The 14,654-nt window shown below is 54.9% G+C and overlaps 2 protein-coding genes across 10 annotated transcripts in view; one reads left to right on the plus strand and one right to left on the minus strand.

Annotated features, from left to right (window-relative positions):
* Positions 1-10,410, plus strand: part of RYR1 (ryanodine receptor 1) — a 108,429-nt gene extending 98,019 nt beyond the window's left edge. For 8 of the 9 annotated variants that reach the window (XM_081806839.1, XM_081806840.1, XM_081806843.1 and 5 more), the window contains 13 exons: positions 223-309; positions 1,312-1,563; positions 2,568-2,698; positions 4,684-4,726; positions 5,869-5,999; positions 6,103-6,163; positions 6,633-6,779; positions 7,037-7,171; positions 8,984-9,140; positions 9,536-9,600; positions 9,691-9,791; positions 9,979-10,030; positions 10,175-10,410. In XM_081806839.1, the coding sequence (XP_081662965.1) occupies positions 223-309; positions 1,312-1,563; positions 2,568-2,698; positions 4,684-4,726; positions 5,869-5,999; positions 6,103-6,163; positions 6,633-6,779; positions 7,037-7,171; positions 8,984-9,140; positions 9,536-9,600; positions 9,691-9,791; positions 9,979-10,030; positions 10,175-10,270 (1,458 nt within the window). In that variant the 3' untranslated portion in view covers positions 10,271-10,410. The remainder of the gene's footprint in view (positions 1-222; positions 310-1,311; positions 1,564-2,567; positions 2,699-4,683; positions 4,727-5,868; positions 6,000-6,102; positions 6,164-6,632; positions 6,780-7,036; positions 7,172-8,983; positions 9,141-9,535; positions 9,601-9,690; positions 9,792-9,978; positions 10,031-10,174) is intronic. The other variant, XM_081806846.1, reaches the window with a different exon arrangement.
* A 90-nt stretch (positions 10,411-10,500) lies between these two features.
* MAP4K1 (mitogen-activated protein kinase kinase kinase kinase 1) overlaps positions 10,501-14,654 on the minus strand; it is a 15,474-nt gene continuing 11,320 nt past the window's right edge. Inside the window, exons 25-30 of the mRNA XM_081807896.1 lie at positions 14,290-14,493; positions 13,951-14,013; positions 13,657-13,746; positions 13,504-13,574; positions 12,775-12,830; positions 10,501-10,677 (exon numbers count right to left, since the gene is read on the minus strand). Of these exons, the coding sequence (XP_081664022.1) occupies positions 10,608-10,677; positions 12,775-12,830; positions 13,504-13,574; positions 13,657-13,746; positions 13,951-14,013; positions 14,290-14,493 (554 nt within the window). The 3' untranslated portion in view covers positions 10,501-10,607. The remainder of the gene's footprint in view (positions 10,678-12,774; positions 12,831-13,503; positions 13,575-13,656; positions 13,747-13,950; positions 14,014-14,289; positions 14,494-14,654) is intronic.

The following is a 14,654-nucleotide window of genomic DNA, read 5'->3' on the forward strand; positions in this document are numbered from 1 at the left end:
CATCTGCAAAATGGGCAGATCTGCCGTGCCCGCTTCGTGGGGGTGTGGTGAGAGCCATACACGTTCGTGTGTATAAAGCTCTTAGCACATGTCCTGGTATACAGTAAGCACTCGATAACTAGGTTGTGGGACCAGGTTTTGGACTGGTAGGTGGATGATGGGGCGAATTCTCCAGGCAAGAAGGTGGACTGTGAGCTCTTTCTCTTTCTCTCCTCATCTTAGAACTACCTCTCCCGGAACTTCTATACCCTGCGATTCCTTGCCCTCTTCTTGGCCTTTGCCATCAACTTCATCTTGCTGTTTTATAAGGTGCTGGTCATGAGGGGCCTGGAGGACCAGGCGCTTATCTGGGCTGGGGGACGGGGCAGCTCAGCCCCTACCAGGTTCCCAGGGCCCCCACAGTGAAGGGACAAGGTGTTGGATCAGGGGTGCCGGGGAGGTTCGGGCTGGACACCTGGATCTTGGGACCCCCATGGGAGCATGTGTGGGTATCGGGGTGCATTGGGACAGATGCCTGACCATCTGCAGAAGTTAGAGCAGGGAACCAGTTCCGGCTTCCACGCTCAGCTCTGCCACTCGCCAGCCCCATGCCCCTGGGTGTGGGATTTGGCCTCTCTGCAACATGCACTGATTCAGTGAAGCTTCTTTGCTTTCGCCTAAGCTAAAGAGAAATCTGTGGGGAGGAGGAAATGAGCAGCTCATGGAATGGAAGGAAGGGCCTAAGAACCAGGCCTCCTGAGAGACAAAGGGGCCCTTGGGGTCTTGCCCAGGGATCTTGATAACAGGATAGAGAAGCGGTCTAGCTGGCTTCTGTGGGATCACATCCCAGCTCCACCACCCACTGGCTGTATGATGTTAGGCAAGGGGCTTAATCTCACTGCTCCTCAGTTTCCTCATCTGTAAAATGGGACGCTGACAGTATCTAGCTCTGAGAGCTGTGGGGATGACAAGAGGATTAGCGTGTGTAAAGCACTTAGAACAGCACTTGGCATATAGAAAGTGCTGTGTAAACATTAGCTATGCCGAATTTTAGTATTCGTGTTAATATTGTTGGTCAGTCTCTTCAAGGCTCCGCTGTTAAGGAGAATCCGCTCTCACGGTTTCCGTCGTCCTGTCAGTCCAATAGTCAGATCCCCAGGACAGAGTCTCGTTTGCTAGCCAGGGTTCCGGGCCCACCCCTCATCCTGATTGACAGTCTCACCGAAGTTGTATCTGACTGTCCCCCCAGCCAGCCTCAGGAATGGAGGCCGTTAATTGTGTTGGTGGGTTCTGGGTGTGGCAGGCCCTGACCGACCTCTGCCCCCATTTCAGGTCTCAGACTCTCCACCAGGGGAGGACGACATGGAGGGCTCGGCGGCCGGGGACCTGTCAGGTGCAGGGTCTGGTGGCGGCTCTGGCTGGGGCTCGGGGGCCGGCGAGGAAGCGGAGGGCGACGAGGATGAGAACATGGTGTACTACTTCCTGGAGGAGAGTACGGGCTACATGGAGCCGGCCTTGCGTTGCTTGAGCCTGCTCCATACGCTGGTGGCCTTCCTCTGCATCATTGGCTACAACTGCCTCAAGGTGGGTCGTGACCGTGGTTCTGGGGCAGGGGCTTGTTGGGCAGGGAGAGGTGCTGGGCCACCGGCTGTGAGGGTCTAGGGCAGGGGCCAGGGATCTCCCATGGCGGTTGGGACAGAGGGGGCCTGGAACTGGAGTAAGGGCTGGGGGCCTGGGTACAGGATTGGGGTCTTCAGCAAGGACAGTATTCAAATTGGGAACTCATGTGGGTCACAGCTGAGGAGCCAGGGCCTAGGACCATGTTAATTTCTGGACCAAGAGGCAAACTTTGTCACTGCGAATATTATTTTCTATATACTGATCAGTTGGTGAATGAAGGCGTGTGGGGAGTCTCTGGGGTCTCGGACATAACATGGGTGCTAACAGGGGAGTGTGGATTCTGATCCCTGAGGTTTGTGATGCCCCAGAAGGCGTGTTATGAGAGCTTCAGTTTGGGTTCCAAGGGGTCTGTTTGAGCAAATCTTGATACTTTACTATTGGAGGGATAGAGTTCTTTTGGCTCAGAACTTTTGCATATGCTGTTCCCTCTGCCTGGAATGCTTTGCCTCACTTCCGGCTCCTTTCGCCTGCCTCTGTTTTGTTTTGTTTTTTTTAAAGATTTTATTTATTTATTTGACAGACAGAGACACAATGAGAGAGGGAACACAAGCAGGGGGAGTGGGAGAGGGAGAAGCAGGCTTCCCGCAGAGCAGGGAGCCCGATGCAGGGCTCGATCCCAGGACCCCGGGATCATGACCTGAGCCGAAGGCAGATGCTTAACGACTGAGCCACCCAGGCGCCCCTCGCCTGCCTCTGTTTTATGCATCCCCCCTCCCTGGGGAAGCCCCAAGGCTGCGTCAGGCACCACTTCTGGGCTCTCCTGACTCACTCCCATCCCAGCCCTGGCCCATCTGCCCTGATTGCTCTGGGGAAGCTCCCGGACGTGGGGTCTCACCCTGGTGCCAGCAAGATCTCCCGGCTCCCGCCGGTGCCTGACGCCCACTCCTGTGCCTCCCTGCACGATCCAGGTGCCCCTGGTGATCTTTAAACGGGAGAAGGAGCTGGCCCGAAAGCTGGAGTTTGACGGTCTCTACATCACGGAGCAGCCTGAGGATGATGATGTGAAGGGCCAGTGGGACCGGCTGGTGCTCAACACGCCGTAAGGCCCGGCCCCCCCACCTCGGTGTGGGTGGGGGGGCACAGAGCTGGGGTTCCACTCCAGGCCGGGCCTGGGCTTCAGAAGACCCAGGTTCCAGTCACTGCCAGCCCTGACTCAGTTTCTCCAAGCCTCAGTCTTCCTGTCCGTAATACGGACAAATTTTCCCAAGTGTTAACATACCTGTGGGGCTGCTGGTGACACATGGAGATCCCTGGGGCCCAGACCCTGGAGATTCTGCCTCAGTGAGTCTGGGGTGGGGCCCAGGAATCTGCATTTAAACCCTGCCCCCATATGTGATTCTTACCCAGCTGCCGTGAATAGGCAATAGGAAATCATTGGGTTTTTAAATTGACCCCAGAGAGGGAACGAGGATGTGGGAGAGCAATGTGGTGGGACTCTGGACCCCCAAATTGCACTCCCAGCCCACTCTGTTCCCAACACCCCCACCCCTGCCGTCAAGTCCCATTTCACATGTTCATACAGTGGGGCCACATCATCTCTAGAATAAGAACACCAGATCAGGTTCAAAGCCTGGCTTGGCCACACCCTAGCTGGGAATTCTCGGTCTGGGCACTTAGCCTCTCTGTGCCTGTTTCCTAATCTGTAAAAAGGAGGGTAAATAATAGCACCAAGGATCTTGTACTGAAGAAATGAGTTCATGTAGTTTCTGGGGCACAGTGAGTCCTAGATAAGTGCTGGAAGTTATTTTATTATGGGGTCCTGCCCAGGAGAGGTGGTGACAGGAAGGGAGAGAAACCACACCAAGGACATCCTATGCTTTCATTGTCACCATCAAAGGCACATCTAACTGCTACACATTCAAACACACGTGCTTAACAGAGAGAGTCAGGGAGAAACATCTGTTTATTCTTTTTTTAAGATTTTATTTATTTATTTGAGAGGTGGGGAAGGGCAGAGGAGGAGGGAGAGGGACAAGCAGACTCCACACACAGTGCAGAGCCTGATGCAGGGCTTGATCCCAGGAACCCGGGATCATGACCTGAACTGAAACCAAGAATCGGACACTTCACCAACTGAGCCACCGCGGTGCCCCGGAAACATCTGTTTAAAGTTGTGTCTAGGGGTGCCTGGGTGGCTCAGTCATTAAGCGTCTGCCTTTGGCTCAGGTCATGATCCCAAGGTCCTGGAATCGGGCCCCAAGTCAGGCTCCCTGCTACGCGGGAAGCCTGCTTCTCCTTCTCCCTCTGCCACACCCCCTGCCTGCTTTGCTCTCTTGCTCTCTGTCAAATAAATACATAAAATCTTAAAAAAATAAATAAAGTTGTGTCTGCCCAAGACCTTAACTTCTAAATACCATGTCCTACAAAAAGGAACCACGCTCCTTGGAGAAGCGGCAGATTTCGGGGCTGGGGCAGGGAAGTGCAGCAAGCCAGGGTTACCTTGTGTCAGGAAGCAAGGATGTGCTCAGTGGGAAGCAGCATCCAGAAGGGGATCCTGGAAGGGGCTCCCGCTGGACAAATCGGGGGCAATTTGAGCCTCAGTAAGGAGAGCAAGTACCACAAATTGAAACACATCAAACAGGTCTGAGCCCGTGGATTCATGATAACTCTCCCCGCCAAACCCAACAGAACTCACTCACCGCCTTGGCAGGATTGTAGGGCATCAGCTTGTGAATCAGAAAACTGGTAACTAATGGGCCAGAATCACCCCATGAGCTTACACGGCACGGAGGGCCATTTTGTGTCTTCTGCACATCCCAGTCCCGCATGCAAGCCCGCTGCCTCCCGCGGGCCCCACCAAAGATGGCGCTGGGGTAGTGCTTGACCTGGGGCAAACTCCATCTGGCAGGGGGTCTTTAGAGCCCGGCTCCCGGTGAGATGCAGTCCTACTGTGCGGGGGCCCCCTGTGCGAAAAGCATCGGAACTCCCGCCCACCCTGTCCCGGCTGGTGGCTCCTGGCCCTTCCTGCCCTAACACCTTGGGGTCTCTCTCTTTCTCTCTCTCTCTCTCTCTCTCTCTCGGCAGGTCTTTCCCCAGCAACTACTGGGACAAGTTTGTCAAGCGGAAGGTGAGGACGTGGATGGGGAGGTGGCAGGGCCTCCCGGGCTGGGTCTCTTGCTGCCACCTGGCCATCCCAGCCCTGACAAGCAGTCGCTTTATGTGCGACCTTAGGCAAGGGGCTTTGGCTGCCTGAGGAGCACCTCAGTTTGCCCATCTGGAAATGGGCGCAATAATCACCCGTCCCTCTGTGTTGACGTGATACACGTAACGAGTGTGGCGTAGTGCCAGGCTCAGAGTGAGGACCCAGTAAGTATTAGTTAAGAGGGAGGAGGTGACACATACTGTTTTAAGCACACAGACTCTGGGGCTGGATTGCCTGCTTTTCTACTCCTAGCTGTGTCGGCCTTTCTGTGCCTCAGTTTCCCTCAGATTCGAAGTGAGAGCATAAGAGGGCTGACCCCACGGGGTTGTTGTAAAGATTATATGGCCTACTGCATGAGCGGTATCTGGCACCCAGGAAAACTAGATCAGTCATTCGCTCAACAAACATTTATTGAACACCTGCTGTGTGCTTTAGGGAGCCGGAATCCGGCAGGAAGCCCAACACTCGAGCTGGCAAGACAGATGACGAGCGCATTTATAGGGTTTAGGTGGTGATAAGTGTTGTACAAGAAAAAAAGTGAAGAGGGGAATTGTGTGTGTGTGTGTGTGTGTGTGTGTGTGTGTGTTGACCAAGAGTAGGCAGGAAAGGACACACTAGTTAATGAAGTGAAGGGGTGAATCGGGTAGAATCTGGAGGGAGTGTCCTAGGCGGGAGGAAGAGCCGAGGCAAAGGCCTTGAGGCAGGAATGTGTTTGGTATATTTGAGGAACTGCGAGCAGGTCTGTGTGTCTGTGCGGCTGGAGCAGAGTGAAGGAGGTGGGTGAGTGGGAGAAGGTAAGTTCACAGATGACAGAGGCCCAATTATATAGGGTTCCTTGACTACCAGTCTGATAATAATAAATTAACCTTATGAATTTGGCTAATGAATCAACTGAACCTTTTGGGCCCTCCCCCTGAGGATCTGAAGAAAGCTCTGGCCCTTCTCTCCTGAAAAATGCACCCCCAATTTCTCACGCGAAGTTTACAGTGCCCCAGCCGCCCCCCATGCAGCCTGTGGCCCTCCCCCACTCCAGCCGTGTCCCCACGATCACACGCTCCCCTGCGCAGGTCCTGGACAAGCACGGGGACATCTATGGGCGGGAGCGGATCGCCGAGCTGCTGGGCATGGATCTGGCCACACTGGAGATCACAGCCCACAACGAGCGAAAGCCCGAACCACCACCGGGGCTACTCACCTGGTGAGTTGGGGACCAGCCTGCACAGGCCTGGGGTGGCCAGGGGAGGTGGCCAGGGTCTAAGCGTCAGGCATCTGGCCATCCCTCTTCCTCCCACCCCACACAGGCTCATGTCCATTGACGTCAAGTACCAGATCTGGAAGTTCGGGGTCATCTTCACAGACAATGTGAGGAGGGGCCCATAGTTGGGGGAGGAACTGTGGGAGAAGGGCCTTTGGAGGGCTGGGGTATCCTTGACCCCAGGTATCCCTGACCAGGGCCTGACTCCTGAGCCCCTGTGCACGCCTGGTCCTGTGAAGCCCCCTGCCCCCCAAGGCCCCTTGTCCCTCGGGTGCTCTTGAATTCTCAGACTAGGTCCTTCCGCAGAGGGTTCTCCAACTTCCCCTGGGGATGGCTTCTCACCCAGCATGCTCCGTTACTGCCGAGTGCTCCCGATCCTCCACATGCTCCCTAGGCAGAGATGGCACCCTGACCCCCAGGGCACTCCCATCCCTCTCAAATGTTCCTGGACCCCCTGTTCCCACAGTGCTCCCTACCCCCCAAATGCCCCTTGACCCTCATGAGCGCTCCCTGACCCCCAGAGTGCTCCCCATGAATCCCGCACGCTCCCTGACCCCTGACCCTGTGTGCCCACAGTCTTTCCTATACCTGGGCTGGTACATGGTGATGTCCCTCCTGGGACACTACAACAACTTCTTCTTCGCTGCCCACCTCCTGGACATCGCCATGGGGGTCAAGACGCTGCGCACTATCCTCTCCTCCGTCACCCATAATGGGAAGCAGGTGTGTAGAGGACCTGACTGAGGGGTGTGAGCCTGGCGGGGATGAGCTGGTAGTCTGAGTAGGGGTGGATGGGGGGGGTTGGGCAGCTCCTGCGAGGAGGGGCAAGGCAGGGTGGGCTGAGCCAGGGTGGGTGTGGGTAGTGAGACCCGGGAGGGAGGGCCACGTTGGCTGGGGGCGGGGGGTGAGGACCCAGGAAGCTGGGCCTGGGGAGGGGCAGGCTGAGCATGGAGCTCACGGGGCCCCCCGCGTGCCCCCAGCTGGTGATGACCGTGGGCCTCCTGGCGGTGGTGGTCTACCTGTACACCGTGGTGGCCTTCAACTTCTTCCGCAAGTTCTACAACAAGAGTGAGGATGAGGACGAGCCTGACATGAAGTGCGATGACATGATGACGGTGAGCCCCTCCCCCCGGCGCTCCCAGGGGCCCGTTACTGACCGTCCGACCCTCTGTAAAGGGAGTAGTAGTACCCACCTCGTCAACGCACCGTGAGGGTTCCGTGAGCGGGTACTTGTGAGGGCCTTTGAGGAGTGCCGGTCACATAATCAGTGCTTGGTAAGCGTTCGCCGCCGCCGTCATGTTATTTGAGCTTTTAGAGCTCTTATTATTGGGGTGCTCAGGCGTCGTGCCCCTGTCGTGCACATGAGATTTGGGGTAGTCTACTCGGTCTCCGCGTGCTCTGGTGTCCTCCCCAGGAAAATGGGTGCGTGATAACAGTGCCTACAGCCTAGGGCTGATTTTAGGACTCAGTGGAGCTCCCTCAAAAGTCGTAGAATGGAGCCTGGCGTGTGTTAAGGATTCCATAGGTGTTAGCTACTCTCATCGTGTTCTATAAAAGTTTCACCCAGGGGCGCCTGGCCGGCTCAGTAGGTGGAGTGAGTATGCGATTCTTGATCTCAGGGTTGTAAGTTCGAGCCCCAGGTTGGGTGTAGAGATTACTTAAAATATATATATATGTGTATATATATATATATATATATAGTATTTTATAATATATATATATATATATAAATTTCACCCAAGTATCAGCATGCCGTGCTTGTTTATACATTCTTTTTTATTCTGATAATGGTGGTCATGACGCAGACTGAGCTGCCCTACAGAGGCGCGGGCCACAGTGGAGAAGAATGATCTCGGGGCTGTCACACGAGATGTCCTGTACTCTGTGCCACGCTCTCAGGACCCAGTCCAGCCCCTCAGCCTGACATTTGAGGCCCCACGAGACCTAGTCTTGCCACGCATAGCCCTGTTCCCACCGCAGTCACCAGCCTCAGCTCTTAACCAAGACACAGGGTTCTCTCACTTCCTGGGGACACAGAAAGAACAAGTGGAAAATCTTTCCCAAGTGCCAGGCAGACCGTGGCCTCCTCCCTGCTCAGAACCTTCTTGTAGCGCTCCAATGCTGTGTGATAAAATCGAATCCCTCACCATAGCTCACAATGCCAGGCAAAAGCCAGCTTTACCCGAGTCTAACCACAGTCTCTCTTGCTTTTTGCTCCCTGGCTTCCTGTCCTCTTTCGGTTCCCCTAAGACCATGTGTTTCCTCCCGCCCAAGCCCTCTGCATCTGACATTCTCTCCCTCTTCTACCACAGGCCCCATGTCCACGCCCCTCTCTCACTTGACACGTCACCTTTCAACTTAAATGCTGCCTCCTACAGGAAGCCCTCCCTAACCATCGGCTGGCCTCATTTCTCTCCCTGCTCTTGCTTACTGGAGCTCTATTTTCTAGCCTCGCTGAACCTCTTTCAGTTCCTCCTGGGAGCAAAATGTATTCTTTGCTCCCCAGTGGTTACGTAACACATGTGGTTTTCTCTGCCTGGAACACTTTCTCCCACTTAACACCTCCTTCAAGTTCCAGCTCTCACATGTCCCCTCTTCTAGGCAAGTCTTGCCTGATCACCCTGACTGAGTCAGGCTTTCAAAGCTTCAAAGCTTCCTGTGCTCTCCCCGTTTCTCCCCTGATCACCCTGCGCTTCCCCCACCCCGGATCTGCCCCTTCTGCCTGTGTCCTCCCTATCACAGCCATGATCATTTCTGGGCTGTCACTATGTGATGCCCCGTTTGTGAGCCCTGTGAGGGCAGGGCCCAGAGCTGGCTCAGTCATTGCTGTGTCTGCGTGTCCCCTCAGCCCAGGGCCCAGGAGATCCTTGGAGAATGTCGAATGATAGAACGCATAACCAATATGCTTGTCACCCCCCCACACACAGTGTTACCTGTTTCACATGTACGTGGGTGTCCGAGCTGGTGGGGGCATCGGGGATGAGATTGAGGACCCAGCAGGCGATGAATATGAGCTGTACCGAGTGGTCTTCGACATCACCTTCTTCTTCTTTGTCATCGTCATCCTGCTGGCCATCATCCAGGGTCAGTGCTGGTCGGGGTTGTGAGAGTGGGGGCCCAGTGCCCAGAGGCAGACTGGCTCCTTTAAGAGTGTAGTCAGCCTGGCTTCATATCCTGGGTCTGCCTCTTCCTGCTGTGAGACTTTAGGCAAGTCGCCTCTCTGGGCCTCAGTTTCTCCATCTGCAAATGAGGCTATTAACTATCCTAACCTCGCAGGGTTATTGTGAGAATTAAATCAATTCCTAGGTGTTTTGCTCGTAAAAAGTACTCGATAAACGCTAGGTGTTATTATCTCTAGGAAGCAGGGTGAGATGAGGGAGATGGGGGGTGGGAGGCTAGGCTCAGGGGTGGGTAGCCAGAAGAGGGAAGAGTCTGAGCGGGCTCAGAGGTCTGGCACTGACTTGCACCTGCTACCGCAGGTCTGATCATCGACGCTTTTGGCGAGCTCCGAGACCAACAAGAGCAAGTGAAGGAAGATATGGAGGTAGGTTGAGTCTGGGGGCGACCCAGAGGGAATGTGGGACCCTGGGGGGGTTGAATGGGCCCGGATTCTAATGTCCCCCGCCACCCATAGACCAAGTGCTTCATCTGCGGCATCGGCAGCGATTACTTTGATACGACACCGCACGGGTTCGAGACCCACACGCTAGAGGAGCACAACCTGGCCAATTACATGTGAGCCTGGGCCCATGGGCCCGTCGTGGGCGGGGGGGGGCAGGGGAGGCATGGCCGCCGACTGCGAGGGCCCGGTACTGGGCATCGACCAGTCAGGTGTGGTATCCAGGCGGGTGGCTTCCCAACCAGCCAATCAGGAGAAAGTGAGGGTAGTCCTGACCTATGTCCGCCGTCCTCCCACCCTCAGGTTTTTCCTGATGTATCTGATAAATAAAGACGAGACAGAACACACGGGCCAGGTAAGGGATTGTTAATGGGAGGGCAGTGGGAGGGACATGGAGAGCTTTCATATGAGGTCAGGCACCAGGCGGCAGGAAATAGCTCACGTCAGCATGAACGTTTGAGATGCGGCCAACCAGTTCTTCCCCGTGCCCCAACCCTAGGAGTCTTATGTCTGGAAGATGTACCAGGAGAGATGTTGGGATTTCTTCCCAGCTGGTGATTGTTTCCGCAAGCAGTACGAGGACCAGCTTAGCTGAGACACGCCCCAGCTGGCTCTTCACCCCCACCTCAAGTGCCTTATTCTCACAAGTCCCTTAGCCCCAAAGTCCTTCCCCAAAGGCAGCTGGGGGACAGGTGACCATGTACTGGAGAAATAAAGTCTGTGCTATTCCCCTGACATCACTGTGTTGGGTTCTTGACATTTGGGGGGGGGGCATCCAGGAATTCTGCCCTCCCCTCTCCCCTTCGGAAGAACAAGATGACAGCAGAGGCTGGAGTCATGTTTATTTGGAGACAAGTGCATGTCATGACCACTAATGTGTGTCCGCTGGGGACAGGGGTGCAGGGACTGGTTCCCAACACCCCCCTAGGGACTCATTCCTGGATGTAGAGGTTGCTGGGGGCAGTAGGATCATCTGCTGGGCGTGTCTCCACCACCACAGGCCTGGGGAAGGAGGAGAGAAGTCAGTTCATTCATTCATTTGTTCATGCATTCATTCACAAAGGAGTTACTAGAGGCTGTTCCAGCACAGCACTGGGCCATCGCAGCAATGAGCAGACATGGTCTCTGCCCTCGAGGACAGGAGACCAATCTAGAACGGGAGACCAGCAGAAGTCAGTGAATTACAGGAGTGCAAAACAGCATTGAAACCTATCCCAAAGGGTCGGCCAAGGTGGCCCAAAGAATTGATGGTGGAGGGGACGCCTAGGTGGCTCAGTCGGTTAAGCATCTTCCTTCAGATCCAGTCATGATCTCCGGGTCCTGGAATCGAGCCCCGCATCGGGCTTCCTGTTCAGCGGGGAGCCTGCTTCTCTCTCTCTCTTTCTCCCTCTGCCCCTCCCCACTGCTCTTTCTCTCTCAAATAAATAAATAGAATCTTAAAAAAAAAAAAAAATAGATGAAGCCCCAAAAAGGCTCAGGAGGGAACTTGGTGAAAGGTCAGGGAAGGGTGTTCTGGGCAGAGAACAGCCTGGGCAAAGGCCTTGAGGTGGGAGAGAGCTTGGGACTTGGCTGCGGAAGTTAAAAAGTCTTGTGGGCTGTGGCCAGGACTGGGTATTTATCTTGAGGCCACAGGGGTTTTAAATGGGGGAGGGGGGAGTGACGCAATGGGACTTAGATTTTAAAAGGCCTCTCTGGCATGTCAAAAGATCATGAGAGATGCTTGAAAGGGCTCTCACTGGTTAAATGTGGGAGTTCTTGTGCCTCAAATTAAAATTATAGTAATAACCCCCAAGAGTAAAATGGAAATCCATGAGGCTGTGCTGAAATACACACACACACACACACACACACACACACACGGCGGAGAAGGGACAGATCCCCCCCACAGCGGCACGCCAACTAAGGGCAGAAACCATTTAGTAACTATCCTCATAATATATTCACGCAGAAATCATCAATAGATGCTAAAACCAGTGGGTGAAAGTCTGATGAGAAACAGTCTATTTACACTCAACAAATCACCCCCAAAAGATACTTAATAATACAAAAAGTAACTTTAGAGCAGAGAAACTGGGCTGACTCCACCCTACCCAAATGCTCAAAGATAACATCACCAGAAATGGGACAAAGTGACACGTGCCTCCTGATAGGCACGGAGAAGGACATGCCATCACTTCGGTGGTATTCCTGCTCAAAATGCTTAACCTGGAAACCTCAAACCCAACTGAAGGACATTCTGGAAAACAACCTTCCTGTACTCTTCAAAAGTATCAAGGTCCTGAAAAACAAAGAAAGCCTGAAGAATTGTCCCAGGCTAAAGACAAAAGAAACCTGACTCCTACATGCACTCCTCATCATCCTGGGCCAGAAAAAAAAAGTATTATTTTTTGGTTATAAAGAGTATCATCGGGGGGCGCCTGGGTGGCTCAGGTCATGATCCCTGAGTCTCGGGATCGAGCCCCACGTCGGGGTCCCCACTCGGCGGGGAGTCTGCTTCTCCCTCTGGTCCTCACCCTGCTCGTGCTCTCTCGTTCACTCACTCTCAAATAAATAAAATCTTTAAAAAAAAAAAGTATCATTGGGCCAACTGGTGAGACTTGAATGGGTGTGTGGGTTAGAAGGTAGTGTTGTGCTATTTCCTGGATTTTGGCAGCTGCACTGGGGTCTGCGGGAGTAGGGCTTTGCTTTGATTTAGGAAACAATTCACACCCAAATAGAAACAGTTATGTACATATACAAACGTGGTAAAAACAAAACACACAAAAACCCCCAAAAAGCAACCAAAAAGCTTAACATCCGGGGAACCTGGATGAATGAAGGGATACAAGAATTTAAGATTAATTTTTAAATTTATTTTTGCAACTTCTCTCTGAGCCTAAAGTTATGCCAAAATAAACAGTGAAAATAAAAATTAAAAACCAAAAATGTCCCCTTGGCTCCCGTGTGGGGAATGGACTACAAGGGGCAGAGATAGAAGCAGGGAGAGCAGGAGAGAGAATGTCCAGGCCAAAGATAGAGGTGGCTGGAGACATCTCAAGACCCCTCTCCACATCAGAAGCCCCCCTCCCAGGTTCTGTGTCCCCTTCCCCGCGTCCATACCTGGGGGAGCCAAGCAGACGGAAGGTGAGGGTGGGGTCTCTCAGCTCCTGCAACAGCTGGGGAAAAGGTGTGTGTGTCAGTATCTAGAAGATTCTTCCCCTCTCCCTTAAAGATAACGGGGGAGGGGGGGTGTCTCTGAACTTCTAGTCTTAGGTCCGGAACTAATCATTCTTGCTAACACCATTCACCAGCTGTGTGACCCAACCAAGTTACTTTACCTCTCTGTGCCTCAGATTACTAACCTGTGAAATCACAGGACCTTCCTGACGGGTGATCGAGGAGATTAAATAAAATACAAACATAGAGGGGCAACATCCGACACATAGTGTTTTATGAGCTAAGGACCATTTATCGCTCCATTTTCCAGCTGAGGAAAGTACGGCACGGGAAGGTGAAGTCATTTGCTTAAGGTCAGTCAGCCGGATTCCAACCCAGGCAGTCTGTTCATGCTCTTAACCACCCACATATTTCTCTAGTGACCCCCATTTTATAGCTGCAGACTGAGGCTCAGAGGGAAGCAGAATCTCTTACATAAGATCGCACAGTGGCCTGGAATGAGCTCTGGACCCAAGAGACCCTGGGGTATAGAAGAGTATCTGTCTGCCCTGAGACGGGGGAAGCTTCTGGTCAGGGCTCCACACCCTGACTCAGTCCTCCGGGTCCATCTGAGGAACTGGAAGACCCACGGGGGAGGGGCGGGGTTGCTGGCGTTCAGACGGAGACGCTTACCTGGTCCGAGCCTGGAGCCCACACCTGCACTCCATGCTTCCAAAAGGCCTGCAGCCGACCCCCGACCATAGCTGGGAGGAAAGCAGTGCCCGTCACCCTTGGGTATCACCGGGCCTCCACTCCGAGCCGGGGCCCTCCCATCCCTGCACCTACCCACGGCTTCCACCGCCTCAGTCATGGGGATCTCCGGAGTTCGAAGCCCCCGGACTGGGGCTCCCTCCGGGGTCACCAGCTTCAGGGACCCTAGAAGAGGGTAGAGAGAGGGTTTTACGAGCGAGGCTCTTAAAAAGCGAGGAGGGACTGCTGAGGGACTGGACAATAAATTCATTGAGAAGCAAAGCAGGAGGCAGGCAAGGCCTGTAGGGGTTCAGCATTTCTGAGAAGCACAGGGTCTGCGAGGCGGAGATCCAGGAACAGTGGAGGAAAGAGAGGGAGGAGGGTCCTTACCGTCCATCAACACCATCACCTTGTCTTCCTCTACTTGGGTCACCTGGACCGGTCCCCTGTGCTCTATTTGACAGGAGGAGGTTTCAAACACCAATTCGGCCGGGTTCTGCCTTCCTCCGCCGGGCACCCTCTCCATTCCCAAGCCAGCAGGCTAAGCCCCGCCCATCACCACGGCCGGCCGGGTCCTCAGTCTCACCGGTCGTACCTGTATCCACCTTTCTTCCCCTCGCCCCAGGCTCAACCCCTTTCCCAATCGCACCTCAGGGCTAAAGCCCCGCCCCGCCGCCCCGCCCCGCCCCTCCCAGCAGCCCCGCCCCCAGCGAGCCTGCCCGCCTTCACCTGTGCTCATCTCGCCCAGCCAGCAGGAGAGCGCGCCGAAGCGCACGGTGTGGAAGAGCACCGACTTCGCCGGCTGCCCCGGGCTCACGCCGATGCAGACGGCGGGCAGCTCGGAGCCTGGCCCGGTGAGTAGCGCGAACACTGGAAGGGGCGTCGGTAGCGGGAACAGCACCTGCTGCGGGCCGCACAGGGAGGGGCAGGCTCAGAGGAGGCGTGGGGCGGGGCCCGGGAGGGCGGGGCCCGGGAGGGCGGGGCCCGGGAGGGCGGGGCCCGGGAGGGCGGGGCCCGGGAGGGCGGGGCCCGGGAGGGCGGGGCCCGGGAGGGCGGGGCCCGGGAGGGCGGGGCCCGGGAGGGCGGGGCCCGGG

The sequence above is a fragment of the Leptonychotes weddellii genome, chromosome 16 (assembly GCF_054177405.1).
Source record: "Leptonychotes weddellii isolate Sample4059 chromosome 16, ASM5417740v2, whole genome shotgun sequence".
Taxonomy (NCBI): domain Eukaryota; kingdom Metazoa; phylum Chordata; class Mammalia; order Carnivora; family Phocidae; genus Leptonychotes; species Leptonychotes weddellii.